Source organism: Strongylocentrotus purpuratus, unplaced genomic scaffold (assembly GCF_000002235.5).
Source record: "Strongylocentrotus purpuratus isolate Spur 01 unplaced genomic scaffold, Spur_5.0 spur5_scaffold_21, whole genome shotgun sequence".
NCBI lineage: Eukaryota > Metazoa > Echinodermata > Echinoidea > Camarodonta > Strongylocentrotidae > Strongylocentrotus > Strongylocentrotus purpuratus.
The window spans coordinates 20177427-20194880 of NW_022145607.1; the positions used below are offsets into that span (position 1 = coordinate 20177427).

At 37.4% G+C, this 17454-nt stretch overlaps 2 protein-coding genes across 2 annotated transcripts; both read left to right on the forward strand.

Moving 5' to 3' along the window:
• The first annotated feature begins 221 nt into the window (after positions 1-221).
• On the forward strand, positions 222-2180 carry LOC105441343 (beta-1,3-galactosyltransferase 1-like). Its single transcript, XM_030994225.1, has 2 exons — positions 222-873; positions 1348-2180. Exons 1-2 carry the CDS (start codon positions 222-224, stop codon positions 2178-2180), a joined length of 1485 nt encoding a protein of 494 aa, XP_030850085.1.
• Positions 2181-7088: 4908 nt separating this feature from the next.
• LOC100892647 lies at positions 7089-17004 on the forward strand. The gene is made up of 8 exons (XM_003723844.3): positions 7089-7331; positions 10006-10057; positions 10503-10555; positions 11511-11639; positions 12568-12764; positions 13538-13615; positions 14250-14466; positions 15675-17004. The coding sequence occupies exons 1-8, from the start codon at positions 7163-7165 to the stop codon at positions 15719-15721; spliced, it is 942 nt and encodes a 313-aa protein (XP_003723892.2). The 5' UTR covers positions 7089-7162; the 3' UTR covers positions 15722-17004.
• Positions 17005-17454: the final 450 nt, after the last annotated feature.

Here is a 17454-nt window from a genome sequence, read left to right on the forward strand (position 1 = left end):
CTGCTGTTTAACGAAACAAAGACAAGTTCAGAATACATTGTTCAGCTGTATGGATACACATCATATAGAATGCCATTGCTCGGTTCTCTGTGAGTTATATAAATGCCGAAATAGATTTCAAGAACAAGGAATATGTACATGTTATCTTAAATATTCTAAGGAGTTGTTGTATTGTGACGTTGACCGCGAACTAGGCAGTAACGTCGCACACCAGGATGAAAATGGCCGACGTGAGAAAGGATCGTACCATTATGTGGATATTGACAGCCGCTGCAATCATCAATGTCCTCATTGTTTCATTGCTGTTAACGCATTCCGCCGACGTTCACCAGCCACAAGGACGTGAAGTTCAACATAAACTTATCGTTTACTTGAATGAGACGGATCAGAAGCTCTTAAAATTAGCCGACATGTCCAAGAAGGAACCGATCTCCTTGTTGAAGAAGAACCGCATTGAAGGCCTGCCATCTGGTTGTCCGGATGACATCTTCATCATCACCTTGGTGATATCGACACCAGACGACAGTACTCGCCGTCATGCTATCAGGAGTTCGTGGGCGACCACAGGTAATGATCACGTCCTGACTGTCTTTTTGATGGGAGAACATCCTGATTCGCGGGACCGCGATGGCATCCTCAGACTGAACAATGAGTTCGTCAAGTATAAGGATATCCTTAACAATTACAAACATGAGTCGCGGAAAGCCGGGTCCAGTCTGATGGTATTACTCGGTATCCAATGGATACTAGAACATTGTCAACAAGTCAGATATGTTCTCATTGTCCATGATACCATGTTTGTTAACTACAGACGGTTGATGAAGGTTTTAGAGCACCGCGACATCCAGGATAATGACGGAAAACTGTTGATAGGTAATATTCAAAGAGACCAGATTCCCATACGTAATCCAGCTAGTTCATATTATATTTCAGAAAAGCAGTTCAGCGAAACAGTCTATCCGCCATTTTGCATTTCCAGTGCTGGTTATGTTATGAACGTAGCTGCAGCCAGAGATATATACAACTCATCCTCCACTAATAATAACCTGTTTCCCTTTATAGACGTCCTAACTGGTATAGTAGGAAGAGATCACAATTGGACGTTGATACACCACGGTCATTCATTTACGACGACGCGCATGCGCTCCAAACCATGCTCTGTTGACCGTGTCGTTACCGCAGTTGCACCAGATAACCCGGATACAATGATTGCAGTTGTGAAACACCTGAGCAACCTAACCGTTCTCAAGAGCTGCGTAGATCCGGATTTAGATGTCGTACTCCCGGCTGATATCAATAATAAACATTATTTACATAAAGTGTTGCGGCTACATCTTGATCATCCAGACATTTGTTTCACGCAAGGAAGAAAGAAACGCGATATATTCATGATTGCGTTCATCAACTCTCATCCCAAGAATTGGGGGATCCGGAACGCTATCCGTAGAACCTGGGGCTCGGATTTATCAATCGGCGGAGAGCTCATCAGGGTGTTCTTTATCCTAGGAAAACAAACGCATTCAGCAAATCGAAGTTATATAATGACCGAGGATGCACAGCACCAGGACATTCTTCAAGGAAATTTCATCGATTCCTTTGCAAATCGTACCCTGAAGGTTATCGCTGGTCTTAAATGGATCCTCAAGAATTGCGATCACGCGCATTATTTGTATGCAGGTGCCGAAGATACGTTCGTCAATTTCAAGAGTATCGTTCGTTACTTGATAGAACTTCGAAACAAGGGAGACGCTCGAGAAAGGTTTTACCTCGGTTCAAGAATTTACGGGAACGAACGTTTGTCCGTTAAAAGAGAGAAGAGAGCAAACACCAAGAAACTACTTAAAGTGTCTAGTAAGCAGTATAGCGGGCGCTACTACCCAACGTACTGCAGTGGAAGCGGGTACATTCTGTCTAGCGATATGGTGCCCTCCATGTACCGGACGGCGCTGCGGACGCCTCTCATCGGTGTTGCAGATGTCTTTCAGGGAATCCTTGCAAAGAGGTTGGATGTTGAGCCTGTTGGGCATCCGGGTTTTAAGACATGGGCTGGAAGGGTTGATGCGTGTTCTTTGAGAAGCTATGATACCTTAACTGTTCGTGGGATTACCAAAACGCCGGAACAGCTCTTTCATGTCTGGGAGACATATACCAATAAGTTTGTCAATTGCTCGAACGTGTAGGCGCGACGGTAAAAGCAATATAAAAATGACTCATTGCACAATAGAAAATTGAAACGTTTTTTTCTCCTCAAACACAAATGAATGTTGAGTTTTGGTAAAGGATTAAAACAATTTGTGAGCTTTATCACACTTTTTGTCAGTTTGGAGGAATATCAAAGAAGAAATGACACCCAAAATGAATTGCTCTTCAAATGCCCCCAAGTCTCCGAAATATAGTATAGATATATTAACTGCTATGAGAGACATCGCTGTTTCTATAGGCTCTTGAGGACGTTACATCCTGACATGACCCCGAGGCGCACCGGGGCTGGAAAATTGCCTGAATGTTACGATCATTTATGAATCGCACAAACACACACACACACACATTGCACTGTATATGGTATCCGCACTCGCACAAAGAAACTTTTTACACATAAACCAATAGGGATCTCAGCAAAATTTATTTAATATGCGGCCCATTACCCGGTGCAACGGGCATCTTTCTCATAAACTATTGACCGTCAAATATACTGTTCAAACGACTAGAGAAAGAGTCTAACATTACCCTTAGCAGTATTTTTGGATTGCTGGAGCTGTTCATGTGCATACTCGTTATGTCTTTGTTTCTGGTGAAATCTATGTCTTCTTTTTCCTTATGTATTTCCTTGATTTTCCTTCTCCATATCCTCTCCACTCCCAGGGGGGCCACTCCCAACATGACTGGCTACGAAAAAAACGGCGAAAGGGTGTCTTTATCAGCTATATACGGCGTCGACGTTTTTCTTGAAATGGGATGTTTTTAAGTACTGATCGCACAAAACACAGAAAAGGGTACCTTTTTAGATTTACGGGTTCGACGTCGTCTACGTTTACCTTAAAAAAGGGTATTTATCAAGCACTGATCGCACAAAAAATATAAAAGGGTACCTTTTCAGGATCACAGGTTTCGACGTTTTCTTTAAAAAGGGTTATTTTGGAAAAAGTGCGATACGCCATTAGGGTTGATTTCAGATGTTGATGGAACGGGTGGGTAGCATTTGTGTATGAGAGTGCCTGAGAGTGACCCCCACGGGTCTCCACTATCCTTGTTTTCCCTTGTCTATCATCTTCCCTTCCCTTGGTGTAGTACGCTGACGAATTAGACTCTTTCACCACAGCACTTCTAGGAATTTGTTCGCGAAAATGGCTAAACAGTTGTGTACAAAAAATATGCGCAAGCGGGTATGGCTAAAATCACGGCTCCAATTTCGACCAATCAGATGACTAGATTTATTCAACATACTAAAGAGAGGAATGTAATGAGAAAAAGTGTTTTGGCCAAACTGTTACGTGTATGTGTGCGGTCCCAGTCCCACATACCCATTTTGTTGTACAGTGAATATCACCTTCAACCAGAATAAATCAATCTCTTATCATTGTATAATTGGTATAATTTCATAATTATTATTAATATCATTGTGATTAATGACAAGTATTATTAAAATTATCATTATTAATGCATCACTAATAATATTTCCCAATTCTGATATATTTACACAATCATCCTTTTCTAATTTTCTCTCATATTTGTTTCATATATTATTGTAACACGATCACAATTTTTTTTCGAACATCAACCTTTAATTAGTGCAATTTTATTACCCTTGCACATAATATCTTATACATATGTTCGGATTACGTAATACCTCGAATTCTCATGTTCGCACGTTTCCATAGGTGGCGCAAATGGCTATTGGAATAAGGGAGTTTACAGATAGCACATGGTACAAATGACCCCAAATATCCACAGATCTTTTACACATGGAGAAGTTCCACTTTGAGCATCTTAGAATAATAACTGCCAAAGTCCTAGATGTGCTTCATGAATACCTTGTGTTTGCCCTTTTGTATAGAATACTTCCACCTGCGTATCATAGAATGTACCGTTGGTGCATAAATGAGTATTGTTACATAACTTTCATGAGCGCATATCCAGTATTCATCTCTGTGGGTTTTACCATTTTGGTATGATGGTATGGATGATGATGATGATGACGATGGTGATGATATTGATGATAATGAATTATTGTGAAAATGAAAATGAAAATATCCTGATGTAAATATGTCCGACGCTTATATAAGGTATACGGGAAATATAAGATATAGGAATGGATTTTTTTTATAGGAATCTGGAAATAATATTGAATATTAATTGAGCACTGGGAAAAGACCAAACATGTACCCCGATAGAAATGTTTTCTTCGTACGGAATTAAATTGAATTTAGGGTTGTACATGATTTAATTGAGTCTAGGAGTGCATTCCATAAATATGGATTATGATGTTTTATTGATTTATGCAGGATCAATAATTTAGGATTTATCAATTGAAATTTTAATGAGTTCTAAGTAGAGAAAGGATGGATAGTGTTATTTATTACAAACAAATTCATAAATGAATCAGGAAGCACGCTATTCATGTATTAAAGATCAATCTCTGTTGTGCGTTTATATAAAAAATGTTCAATCTTTTTTATATTCATTAAATAATGAAATCCCCATTACATTTTTTTTTTAAATTGGCCCTTGCATTTAATATTTTATCATACATTTGAACCCAAACTAGGTCAGTGGAAAATGATTTTCTGAAACCGTATTTATTAACATTAATATTTCATGGTTATTCAAAAATGTATATAACCTATTATAAATAATTTTTTCGAGAATTTTGGATATACTGGGAAGGATAGATATGGGCCTATAATTTTATTGCTTATTTCATGCGGTTTATCTTTTGTATAAACCGGATTTACTTTAGCAATTTTTTAGAAAGTTAATGATAAGGAAAGAATAAAAATGGGAGTTAGAGGAGAAGCAATTACATACATAATTTGTTTAAGGAGCGATGTACTCATTCTGTCGAACCTTGTGCTGTACTACTCATTAGGTATTTTGCTACATATATACATTGCGTCACAGAAAAACGAAACCGAGATTTATCGATGTTTTGTCATAACTTAATCACAATTATAATTTTTTAAATGACACATATTTGTAAAGCTTAGCTCCTCTTCTTTCATTTGACGCAACTCATATAATGCATATTTTACACATGAGTGATTAAAACAAAATTGAAGAAAGGGTACCAAAAAGTCATTTAGCGAATCGTATCTGAATTTCAAAGGGAAAATCACATTTCCAAAAAGTTCATTTTCTGACCTTTTTCAGGGACGCACTGTATTATAAATCAAAAGCAATTCATGCGTCCGATTCCATATTCTCCTGTCAAGTCTGTACTTAGCTTTGTAGCCCGAGCAGTTCTTCTCATTAGACCCCGTCGATTTAGTGATTTTGTATAATACGGATAGATGTTTTAAGAATTTCATTTTTACGATATCGGAGATTTTCTATAAAATGTATGTAATCTTTGTTGTACATTCACCCAAATAGTATGATTTTCGGTGTTAATATCGTATACGTGCCTAACAGAGTTAAGAAATAAATTATTTCAATGATGAATAATATTTGTTTGAATATAATGTATAATTTCTTTCTCCTTTCGCTTTCTCTGTCTCTGTCTCTCTGTCTGTCTGTATGTCTCTGTTTCCACCTCCATCTTTTTTTTAGTTTCTTTAATTCTCTCTCTCTCTCTTCCCTATATTTTTCTATCTCTTATCTTAATTAGTGTAGATGAGTAAAAAAAATCTTCTTTATTAGGAGTCATATTACGGAACATGTCGTTTGGAATTGAATCCACTAAAAAAATAGCGAGCAATCCACTCGGATAGGAAGAAGCGGTTGAACGACTCTTTCTCAAAGTGGATTCCACTACATGTATTATATAACCGTAGATATCGATCTGCTTCAAAACGAAATGACCCCTAATAAATTTGTTAACAATATTTAACTTCCACTACCCTACATTTAGATATAAATAATATAAATTGTAGGCCTAATCTAATTCTACTACGGGTATTCCTGATATATTTATAGCTCTTGTGCTCTGATGCGGGTTTCAAGGCCTTTAAATCTTTCAATGCAATTCATTCCACATCAATTCGAATTAACTCGCCTCCCATTTGAAGAAAATGACACAATGACGTGAATATGTTGAGAGCAAGAAGGACGTTAACTCTTTGTTCTAGCAGATTAATTAACGCAAAATATTAAATAAGGAGAGTACGTAGGCCTACATGTACAACTTAACCGAAGACGACCAAAAGAATTGGCTTCCTTTAAAGGTATTACAAAGTTTTGGGAAATTTTGGAAATCGGGTGGATAGTGATTCTTTACAATTTTGATATATTTGGATGCCCCTGTGGATGTATTATAAGCATTAGAAATTTTAGCCTCTAAAACACTTCTGCTTTCGAGAAAAATTGAATATAACAATTTACCGGTGCTCCCGGTAAATTTCGATAAATTTCAAATAGCGCCTACGGCCGTACAGTGGTAGCTGCGACCATGGAAATCTCAGAAGATGTAGTTGTGATACATAATTTCCAAACGGGAATCGCTAATTGATCGATTTTAGTCAAGAAATATTGTTTTATAGCTTAATTAATATCTTGACCTTGAGAGGGAGCTATACAACATAAAGAGTTTATTATTTACAATTTCATAACTTTAGACTCAATTTCAACGGCGACAATGATCACTAAATATTGTAGGATCGCATATGCTTCCAATATGTTCATTTGAACCCAATTCATGACCCTATACCAAACCTTTAAAGCAAGAAATCATTATATTTTATAAGTAGAATAATGGGGGGGGGGGGGAGGGGATCCAACTCTATTCGGAACAAGCACTTTGCGACGCGTGTCAAAAGAAAAGATAACTTCAATTTGCTGCCACGGGTCTAAATCAGCGCGCTCGTACGAGCGATGGATCAGTTGATCGCATCTCGAAGCTTTATCAACTTTGAGCAGTCACGGGCGGACAGACGGACGTCTCGCAGATAGAGCTGGGCATATTACTACTCTCGTTTCGGACTAGTACAACGTTGAGTAGATCACAAGGATGGGGTACTCGTCCGACAACTCGAGGACAATTGTCCTGTGTGGAATTCTCCTAGCCCTGACGACAAGCCTGATTGCCGTGATCATTGGTTCGGTCAGTCTAGCCAAGTCGAGTCATAGTATTGCGCAGATTAACGCTCTCACAGAGCCATGGTATAGGGCTAACCAAGGTAGGTTCATCTCTTTTAAATCTCATTTTTTTTAAATAACCCCTGTGCTTGCACTTGAAAAAACGAGCTTGAAATGTACTGTCTAGTTGATACACCGAAGAAAAGTTAAATGGCACATTATAGTAAGAATAAAGGTAAAAATGTGGAAATATAGCAATCATGTTAATTGGGTTAATTGGGCCAGACAGTAACTGTTACCCGCCTTTAATTTTAGCACTGTTATTTCGAGAAAAAAATATTATCTTTTCTTCATCATGCTCATATCTCAGAACCCGCATCACTTGCCAAAAATACCATTAATATACAATGCGAAAGGAAGTAAGAATAATCGTTGCGTTGCCTAAATTAATGTTCCCCATTTCGCATTAAATTTATTTTCACGAGAATTGTCAAGGCTGTTTTATAGATCATTTCCTTATATAAAGGTATATACATACACCCTTACTTACATGCATCATGATGCATGTACATAATTATATATGATACTTGTATCCGGGTATGTGAGTTAAAACACCTCCCTGCTTGTATTCATATTAGTAACACATGGAAATCCTCTCAGTATCAGGATGCATATTGGGAATCACTTTATAGTGTTTCTTAGTTGAATCTACTCTATATCAGTGGTTTGAATTAGCCTTTTCAGATTGGACTCCGTTCCAAAAGAAAATAATCCCTAACGTGACTCCTCGAAGAATGGATCTCAATTCCTGTATATATTTAGAACACAACGGCTATATCAGTAAATACAGAGTGTAGTCGAGCCTCGAAATCAAATAAGTAACACATTCCGTTTCAATTCCTGTTCATTATTATTTACTATTCTGGTAATAATAATAATAATAAGATATTTGTATACCGCAAATTGCAAATTGCCTCTAAGCAGTAACTCTTGTTTATACACGTAAGAAGTAAATTCGTCTTGTGCTTGCCCAGAAAGAGATTCATACGCTATTTGTCAGGTACATCGTTATAATTTGTTAGGTGCAGACTCCATCGCCCTTTCATGCATTTAATTCAATAACATGCTTCGTTCTGCACCACCAACAGTACTTTCTTATATTTTCGTATCTCGCTTTGTTAATGTTGTTGATATAGTTCCTTAAAAGGATAGTATTTGGAGGTACATTGAGGTCAATCTGCCTGGCTTTCAACTACAGTGGTACTCCGTGGGAAACACGCTTCTAAACACAGTCCCTTTACGTCGAGGCCTTAAGGCCAAGTAAATCAGATTCCTAGTTTCTCGTCCGGAATTTTCGCAAATAAGGATGGGTTCCATGTTATTCGATATCTTTTCCTGTACCTATAAATGCAATTGGGTCAGCTTCATAACTTTCTTAATAAGTTGTATTGTATATGCACTTTAGAGGCTCAAAACAACGTGAAATTGCATTAAAACTTTTTATTTTTTGTTTTGTTTTAATTTTAAATATCACTCTCTAGATGTCTTTAGATTTTCATTATTTTATTTCAGATCAAACGTATTGAATACAATGAATTGAGGCGGGTCGTAAAATGAAAGAAGAAGAAGGGGACGACAAACAAGGAATTGATTCTATGTGGCCTAAAGTACAAGTTGAATGCCCAGAAGTGCTCGCCTTATGCTATTTTGCGCAAAGAAAGATTATAGGTTTATGAGCTAGCTGTCAACGGGGTCAATGTTGAATTAATAAACGGGGCAACGACTGTTTTGGGGGCACTCAGGGACATATAGACTTACATAACCCGGAGCGTTCAGCTGTTACAATATCACAAATGGCTGACACATTAACCGAATTCTATACCAATGTCATGTTCAAAAGAACCTGTGGCTGTTATGACATATACTCCCAGACGCCGTGCGTGGAGGTAATAAAAGAGTGAAATATATATATAAATGCTGGTTCCCTATGATGGGAAATTTGTTTCTTTAAAATAATAATATTGTTTGGTGAGGTATAAAGTAGGTTATGGAATCATGGATGCGATTAAACAGATAATAATTCAGACAAAAAATTGAATAATTGTCGCACATGTCAAACACGATTGCAAAGACTTTCGAGAAAAATAAACTGAATGGAATTCAATAGTCTTGACCATCACCTTATGAAATGTCCAAACATTACAAGGAGCATGATGAGGTATTACATAATCCGACAATGTTTTCTATGAGACATACAATAGGGAATTGAAATGGGCCTTGAATATATTTCTTGAAAGTCTTCGTGATCTAGTTAGTGATTTAAAGTATGTACTAATAGTTTCTATCATTGTCTAACGTGCATACTCGAGTATACCCCCCCCCCCCCGAAATTGCTTTGGGATTCCTTCGAAAACAGGGAGCTAAAAAATAACCCGCGCCAATCGAATTCTTTCTCAGAACAACGGATCCCGAGTTAGGAATTACAATGCTTTATAATTTCGTTATGAAAGTATTACTAAAACACCTGTACTGTTGACACGTTCTGTCACGTCTTTATTATCACCATATTTAGCTCTACGTCACTTCAAGGGCGGGACTACAGGAGGACGAGAGTGAAGGGGGGGGGCGATTGTCATCTATGTTTGGCTAATTACATATTTGTTTGCGAATTAGAGATTTTTGACACAATCAATTCAGAGAAATGCGAACATTTGTTTGCCCCTTGCCAAATCTAAGGTAGTATGTATAAGGATGTCGTTTTATTATTTATTACAGAAAAGGTATGGACGATCGCAATTGGAGATTTTGGTGTAAACTTGGAGTATTTGTAAGTATGATTATCAGTAAAAACCTCAAACTTCAAACGAAACCTCTGATTTGTAAAAACTTAAAGTTTGAAATTCATTCAATATCAAGTTACTCTGTCCCAGTCCTCCCAGTTTCCTTACGCTCCCGTGCATATTATACTGTTGCCCATAAATTTGAAATATAATCTTTCTAACCTCCTTTCATCCATTGATTGTGAAAATAATGGCTTATCCCTATTTTCTCGGAGCTTCGTTGATCAACTTCTATGACCCATATAATTATATTTTATATTATTGACTATAATGCAATAACAAATTTACTGCGCGGAGATACTGTCGCCGGAGCATGACTTGTGTCTGACCAAGTATCTCTTTGGTCTGACATAAATGTCGCATAATCACATTCCCTTCACATATTTATAACACCTGTCGTCCGATTGATTAACCCTTTCATTCCCCTCTCAGGGACGAGGTGTCTTATCAGATCAAAGGATACAATGTGGACGTGGTCGAGGCAGGTAAGAAATGACCCTCATGTTTGATTCCTCTCACCTGCCTACATCTTTACACCTGTCTGATTTTTCAGAGATAAAATGATTTCAAAGTTCCTTATCTGGATTTTTGTAAAATGAAGCATCCGACTAAAAATAATTGGTTGATTGGCGGGAGCCAGAGACATGTGGCATATATTGGGCATGTTGGGTGGGAACTGGAGAATAGGCTCCCTACTTTAAAAAAAAAAACTTGGAACAGTAATTTCTTTACCCCCCCCCCCCCCTCTCTCTCTCTCTCTCTCTCTACCTCCTTACCTCTCGTTATATTTCCTTGTTTTCTCGTTCTGTCTCTGTCTAACTCTCTTTTTCATTAACTCTCTCATCCGCCCCGTCTTCTTTCTCTCTCTCCTATTTTTCTCTCCTTTTTTCTCTTCACGACTCCCTCCATCCCTCTTATTTTGTGGTTGACATTCCCTGTAATGCTCCTATACGAGTCTTTCTTTCAGCAATTTGTCGTCTACCCATAAGAAGGCCGTTACAGCTGACAGTAACAGCATTTTTGCGGGCAGTCAACGGATTACTCTTTTTTTTAAATCCCCTTTGAATCTTTGGTATTTCAATTTTAATTTTCCCCCTTTTTAAACATTAAGTTGATGGATCCAATTTACAATAATTTCACGAAATCTCCCTCTTTCCCCTCTTCTTTCTATCTATATCTATTTATCTCTCATTCTTATATTATTTTTTTTTATCTACATCTCTCTCTCTCTCTCACACACACTACACTTTACTGTTCTCATAATTGTCCTTCATATTAACTAAATATTGTTTCTTCCTTGCTTTCGTTCTATAAATAGGTCGGTTTGCATATCCATCACCCCATCTCCCATTAAATAGTAACATTGACATTTTCTTGCAATTTCATGAGTTTTCATGTGTCTTCTATGATTTTTGTACTTACACTTTCTTTATTCATCAGTTTGTAAGCTGGCCAATAAGACCTGCGTTCTCATGCGGGATGTCAACCAGCGGTGTTGGGATTCGGAGCCGGGCCAGCAGGCACGGGGAGGCGAGGGACTGATGTCCGGTTGGTACGACGCATGCACAGGTGAGATTAGTCGGGATAAATGATGACGACGATGATGATGATAATGATGATGATGATGATGATGATAACGATGATGATGATGATGATGGTGATGGTGATGATGATGATGGTGATGATGATGATGATGACGATGATGATGACGATGATGATGATGATGTTGATGATGACGACGATGATGATGATGATGATGATGATAGCGAAGATGATGACGATGATGATGACGATGATGACGATGTTGATGATGATGAGGATGATGATGATGATAATGATGATGAGGATGATGATGATGATGATGATAACGATGATGAGGACGATGATGATGATGATAATGATGATGATAACGATGATTAGGATGATGACGATGATGAGGATGATTGTGATGAAGATGGTAATGATTATCAATCTGCTTACTTACCAAGGGCATCCCAATGATGGAACCCCCTCCCAGCTTATCTCCCCCATGTACCTAACATTGACAGATTCAAGAAAGATGTCAATCACTATATCATTTCTAAATTGTAACAATTTGATTCTATCATTTGGTACGTTTAATTTATTTTATCTTTTTAATCGAACTGGAATGAAAAGTAACTTTTGTATTGTTAACGGGTCGCTTTTGAGCAGCTTTGATGGCAACATCAGGTCCTGCAATACATTGTTCTAAAAACATTAACAAATATATGGTTATGAGGATTTTTATAATGGTAAGGATATAATGCAGATAATTGATGGTGTGTGTGTCAAATAGTGATGGCGTTAACGACGGTGATGTTGATGGAAATAATGATGATGGTGATGATGACGACGATGCTTAGCGAAGATTACTGACACAATTTCCATTACCTCTTTCTTTCTAATCACCTCTTTTGCCTCTGCCTCTGCCCCCCCCCCCCCCCTCATCCGGCCCTCACCCCCTTTCCATTTTCAGGTTGGGTTAAGACCTACCCACGAAGCTTAACTTTTGACTTCACTCGTGCCTTTGTGAAACGAAAGGATGTCGCCATCTACGCTCTCAATACATCGACCGTCGACTACCGTGATCTGACGGGGCTCAACGTCGGGTTCATTGACGGCTGGGCATCGGATGAACACTGCCTAGCCAGATATGTTTCCAATGGTATTACGGTAAATAAACACATAAGACCAAGAACTAACTATCTCCCGGATTAATAAACAAACGATTGGTACTAAAAAAGAGTGGCGGATCTAGTGAGGGGAGGGGAGTGATTGTAACGGGCTAAATTTGCAATATGCATAAAGCTGGAGTAAAAATGAAGTCAAGACAGTGCCCTCCCCCCTCCTCGCTAAACTGATAATCTTTTAGCCTATCAAAGATTTTTGAGACCTAGTTAGAGGATCATGTACCCGCCCTAGAATTATGGAGATGTATAAAACAAATTATTCCATTATCTAAACTTATGATCTATTTTGGTAAGCCTATAAAAGTCTTAAATTATTAATTTATTTATCGATTCAGCTGTTACTGGAGCGAAAGGAACATTTTGTGGGCCAGCAAATATTAAAGTCTCAAAAGAATGTTTATCAACACCTTTCTCTTACGAACTGCCCAGTATTTCATTTTCTTGTGATTGATGTTGTTTATTTTGATTCATTTCTGATCATCTTTAACTTGCGAAATATAAATGCTTTTTTGGATGGACCACGATCGTCGATGATTATTCTGCAGGCACAGGCTATAATTTGACACTTTACAACATTTTCTAAAGCCTTGAGCAGAGCCTAGCTCTGTCAGTCTCTAGCTGTGTCCAGAGAAGCTACAGTACAGAGACTATGCAGTATGCCGTCACCATAGTCTCACAGTGCAGACTCTTGTTTCGCACACCGACTGACAAGGGTTTGTGCTTGATTATTTTGTTCTTCATCCTCTCATAACACAGGGTGCTAGTCTTCCATCAGACCGTATTCATCATTTATCTAGCGGGATGGAGCTTATTCAAGCGTTACGGAGTGGGCAGGTAAGATAGCTCGAGGGGGGGGGGGGTTGGCTTTGGAATCTTGACGATAAAATAATCACAGCAATCATAGGCTTTATACCTCAGGGCCCATGTTGATCAACCCTTACTAAGCTAGTTGTCAACTATAGTACATAAATAGCTGAAAACTAGGCTCAGTAAGATTTTGGGAATATCAGAACTGTTTTCTAATGTCAATGAGGCAATAAATCTTTGATAGAAACCACCACAAATATCACATTGCCTTTCTCTAACCATCCAAGTTCATTGCTTTAAGTAAATAAATAATTTTAAAAAGGTTAGCTAGAAATTAGACAAAGATTAAAAGGGAAAAAAAATCCTGCCAAAGTCAGTTTGATTAACGAATTTACTTATATATATATATATATATATATATATATATATATATATAAATTGTTAAGTATGAAGAAGACTTATATCCTACGTAATATACCCACCACTGACAATAATTTCAACTGCAGTGTATTGAGCTATCGACTTTTGATTTTTGTGTCTGATATTAAATAATTGCTGAGAGGATAGACCACATTAAAGACCCTCGAGTTCAGAGTTAACAATAAAATCCGACGGGCTTATATAAATTCGAACAATATCTGTAAAACTTATTGATCTATAGATTGATGTAGCCTTTGCTATCAAGCTGCCTCAGCTCGAAGCCGGATTCCGGCGCCTCACTCCGACCGATTTTGCGAATAACTGCTATTTGGACGGAGCCGGCATGATGACCCGGAAGGAAAATACACAGTTTGTGACCTGGTGGAATGACGCGTTTGGACGTCTCGTTGGAACACCCACCTACGATGATATATGCACGAGACTCAAGACTGTTCATGGTATGTTGCAAAACGACTTTGCTATTAGAATGGAGATAATAACTATCCCCTATTTGATATCCAAAAGCAATCATATTAGGAAAAGGCCTACGTAATACGTCATTGTATTGTTTGTGCATGTCAGCATCTGACGGACAAGGCCTTTCAAAATTCCCTCAGGTTGATTTTGCGAAGTCTTTGCGATTGTGTTAGTTCGAATTATAAATTAGAGCGTAATTCAAACCTAATCTTAGCACATTGTGTTATGTTATGGAACGATAATTATCAAGCTCCAAATTCCGTACAACTTACTGGGACCTAACTACAACTTTCGAAAAAAAACCTTACAATTTGCTAACATGACATTGACGCATTACGTAACCCGAACATGACTTCTATGGGTTGTATTAGAGGATATAGAAATTGCTTTTGGGTTGATATTTGTTGAAAGTAGTTGCGGTCGTATTTTAATTTGTCACTCAGTGGCAAAATAAACCATCGGAATGATACGTCATGAAACAAATAATGTGAAATGTATTTCATAATTTCATGTTTTTTGTTTATTCATTTACGAAATTTTGTAACTTTTACTGACAAAACAAAGCTCCTATCAATAGGCTCCGCCTACTTTCAATCCGAGATGACTTATTATATTCCTAAAAAGTGGTTGTGAGCAATACATGTCAAATGTATCAACTCTCTCCACTTATCGCTCCCCTATGCTTCCTTCTCTCTTTCTCTTTCTCTCTCCCTTTCTTTCTCTTACACTCTCGCGCTTTCCACTATGAATATGATGGACAAAGAAAGCGGACAAAATATACAATTCCTCAGGTAGACAAAGGAACATCCCTTCACTGCCATTATGTAAAAAGGTGAATATGCATGTACACCTGTTCTGCACATTTTTACATAATAGCAGTGAAGGAATGTTCCTTTGTCTACCTGAGGAACTGTATATTTTGTCCGCTTTCTTTGTCAGTCATGTTCAGAGTGTTCTCTCCCCTCCTCTCTCCTATCCCCTTTTCCCTTTCTTTCTCTTTCTCTGTATCTCTCGCTGTCTCTCTCTCCCCTCTTCCTCTCACCCTCTACAATCTCATCTGTCACTACCCGTCTCCCCCCCCCCCTCTGCATTGCTCTCCCCCTTCGCTTCCCATTCCTGCCTCCCTCTCTTTGTTTCCCATTCTCTCTGTGTCCCTCTCTAATTCTTCTGATTTTCCCGTCAATTTCAGGACACAAGCCAGGATCTGGAGCCAAAGATGTGTGTATCGGCTACTAGCGTAACATTCGTCGGTCTTGCCTGCTTTTATCAAGAGACTTTGTATTGTATTCTAGAATTACAGTCTAAATTTGAGGTCTCAGTTTTACAAAGAGTTGCGATAGTTCTAGATTGATCGTAAGTTTTATAATCAATCGCAAACTTACAAACATCTATCTCCTTAATCTGTTAGAGATTTGCGAATGATTTCAAGTAGCGATCAATTTGAATAAATCGCAACTCTTTTTAAGACCGGGGGCCCATATATGTCTTGTATTTTCTAGTGTGCCTTGTATATTCTGTAGCAATTGGTCACTAATAATTATTATCTGCTCATTATTATCTTGATTTGATCTTCCCGATGTATTCAAAATCCGTGGCCAAAATGTTTGTATATATTTTGGAAGTGTAATTATTGATTAAGTCATCTAAGTCATAATTCTCTCTATAAATTCTCAGTGCCACTTGAAAATCAATCTATAACAATAATAATCCAGAAATTGAACTGATCGTTAAGGTCATGATCGCGATTGTGTTGATGAGAATCTCTCTAATACCGTTTTACTCAGTGGAGAGATAGAGAAAGAGAGGGAGAGAAATAGAAAAGAAATAGAAAGTAAGAGAAAATAATGTGGGAGGGAAGCGTCAAAGTTTCAAAAAAAGATAATAGACCCTTTTCACCCTATGTATTCATGCTCTTTCACATTTAATCAAATATTAAACCTCACTAAGCCTAGTTGTCAACTAACGTTGTACTATAGCCTATGCAATAATTTCACACCTACAAGTAGCTAGTTGAAATTAGAATTACAATTATTATCAATATATATTAAGATAAATTAAAATGAATAAAACTAAAATGAAAGCAGATTTCCAAGTTTGTTTTAATCTAAAAACATTTATTAGTTTTGTTCTTTAATGTAACATTCAAATGCTTCAACAACATTTCGTCCCTACAATAGGCTTTCTCTCCTTGAAAATAAAATAACGAAATTTTATGTTTTTCAAGAGTTAATTGGGAAGCGCTGAAGAATAAACCTAACTTTGAAAAATGTAATCATATCTTGTTGAACCAGATATATACTATTTTGCTTAAAATTCATACACCCCAAAAGGGGAAATTCCAATTCCAATATTGCCTTGAACATCTTTAGACGTTACTGTGTATATCACAGTTTGTGTTTGTGTCTTTACATACGTTGAAACATCTTCCATGAAATCAGATTGTCGAGTGTATTTGAATAATCATACCAATTACCATGTCCATAAATGATGATTATGATATTGATGAGGATGAGGATGAGGATGATGATGATGATAATAATAATAATAAGGATAATAATACATGAAATAATCATTATAATGATGATAATTATGTTTTATTCACGTTGCTCATGAAGCCACATCAAACTTTCATTTACCTGAAGTACGCACCTCTCTAGCTAAAAACTGTATTTTTTTCAAAGGGCCCAAAATCTGGAACAGTTTACCAGTACATATTAAAGGTAATACAAATTTTTGGTATGGGGTCATGAATTTGGTTCAAATGAATATATCGGAAGCATATGCGATCCTACAATATTCAGTGATCGTTGTCGCTGTTGAAATCGAGTCTAAAGTTATGAAATTGTAAATGATAAACTCTTTATGTTGTATAGCTCCCTCTCAAGGTCAAGATATTAATTAAGATATAAAACAATGTTTCTTGACTAAAATCGACCAATTAGCTATTCCCGTTGATTTTTTTGAAAATT

What these genes read in the sequence shown, in the direction of transcription:
- LOC105441343 (XM_030994225.1), top strand. Translation starts at nt 222, where the DNA reads ATGGCCGACGTGAGAAAGGATCGTACCATTATGTGGATATTGACAGCC. An exon ending in TGACGGAAAACTGTTGATAG is followed by an intron (nt 874 to 1,347) that starts GTAATATTCAAA and finishes TTGATCATCCAG; the next exon opens with ACATTTGTTTCACGCAAGGA.
- LOC100892647 (XM_003723844.3), top strand. Translation starts at nt 7,163, where the DNA reads ATGGGGTACTCGTCCGACAACTCGAGGACAATTGTCCTGTGTGGAATT. An exon ending in ATGGTATAGGGCTAACCAAG is followed by an intron (nt 7,332 to 10,005) that starts GTAGGTTCATCT and finishes TATTTATTACAG; the next exon opens with AAAAGGTATGGACGATCGCA. An exon ending in GAGACTCAAGACTGTTCATG is followed by an intron (nt 14,467 to 15,674) that starts GTATGTTGCAAA and finishes CGTCAATTTCAG; the next exon opens with GACACAAGCCAGGATCTGGA.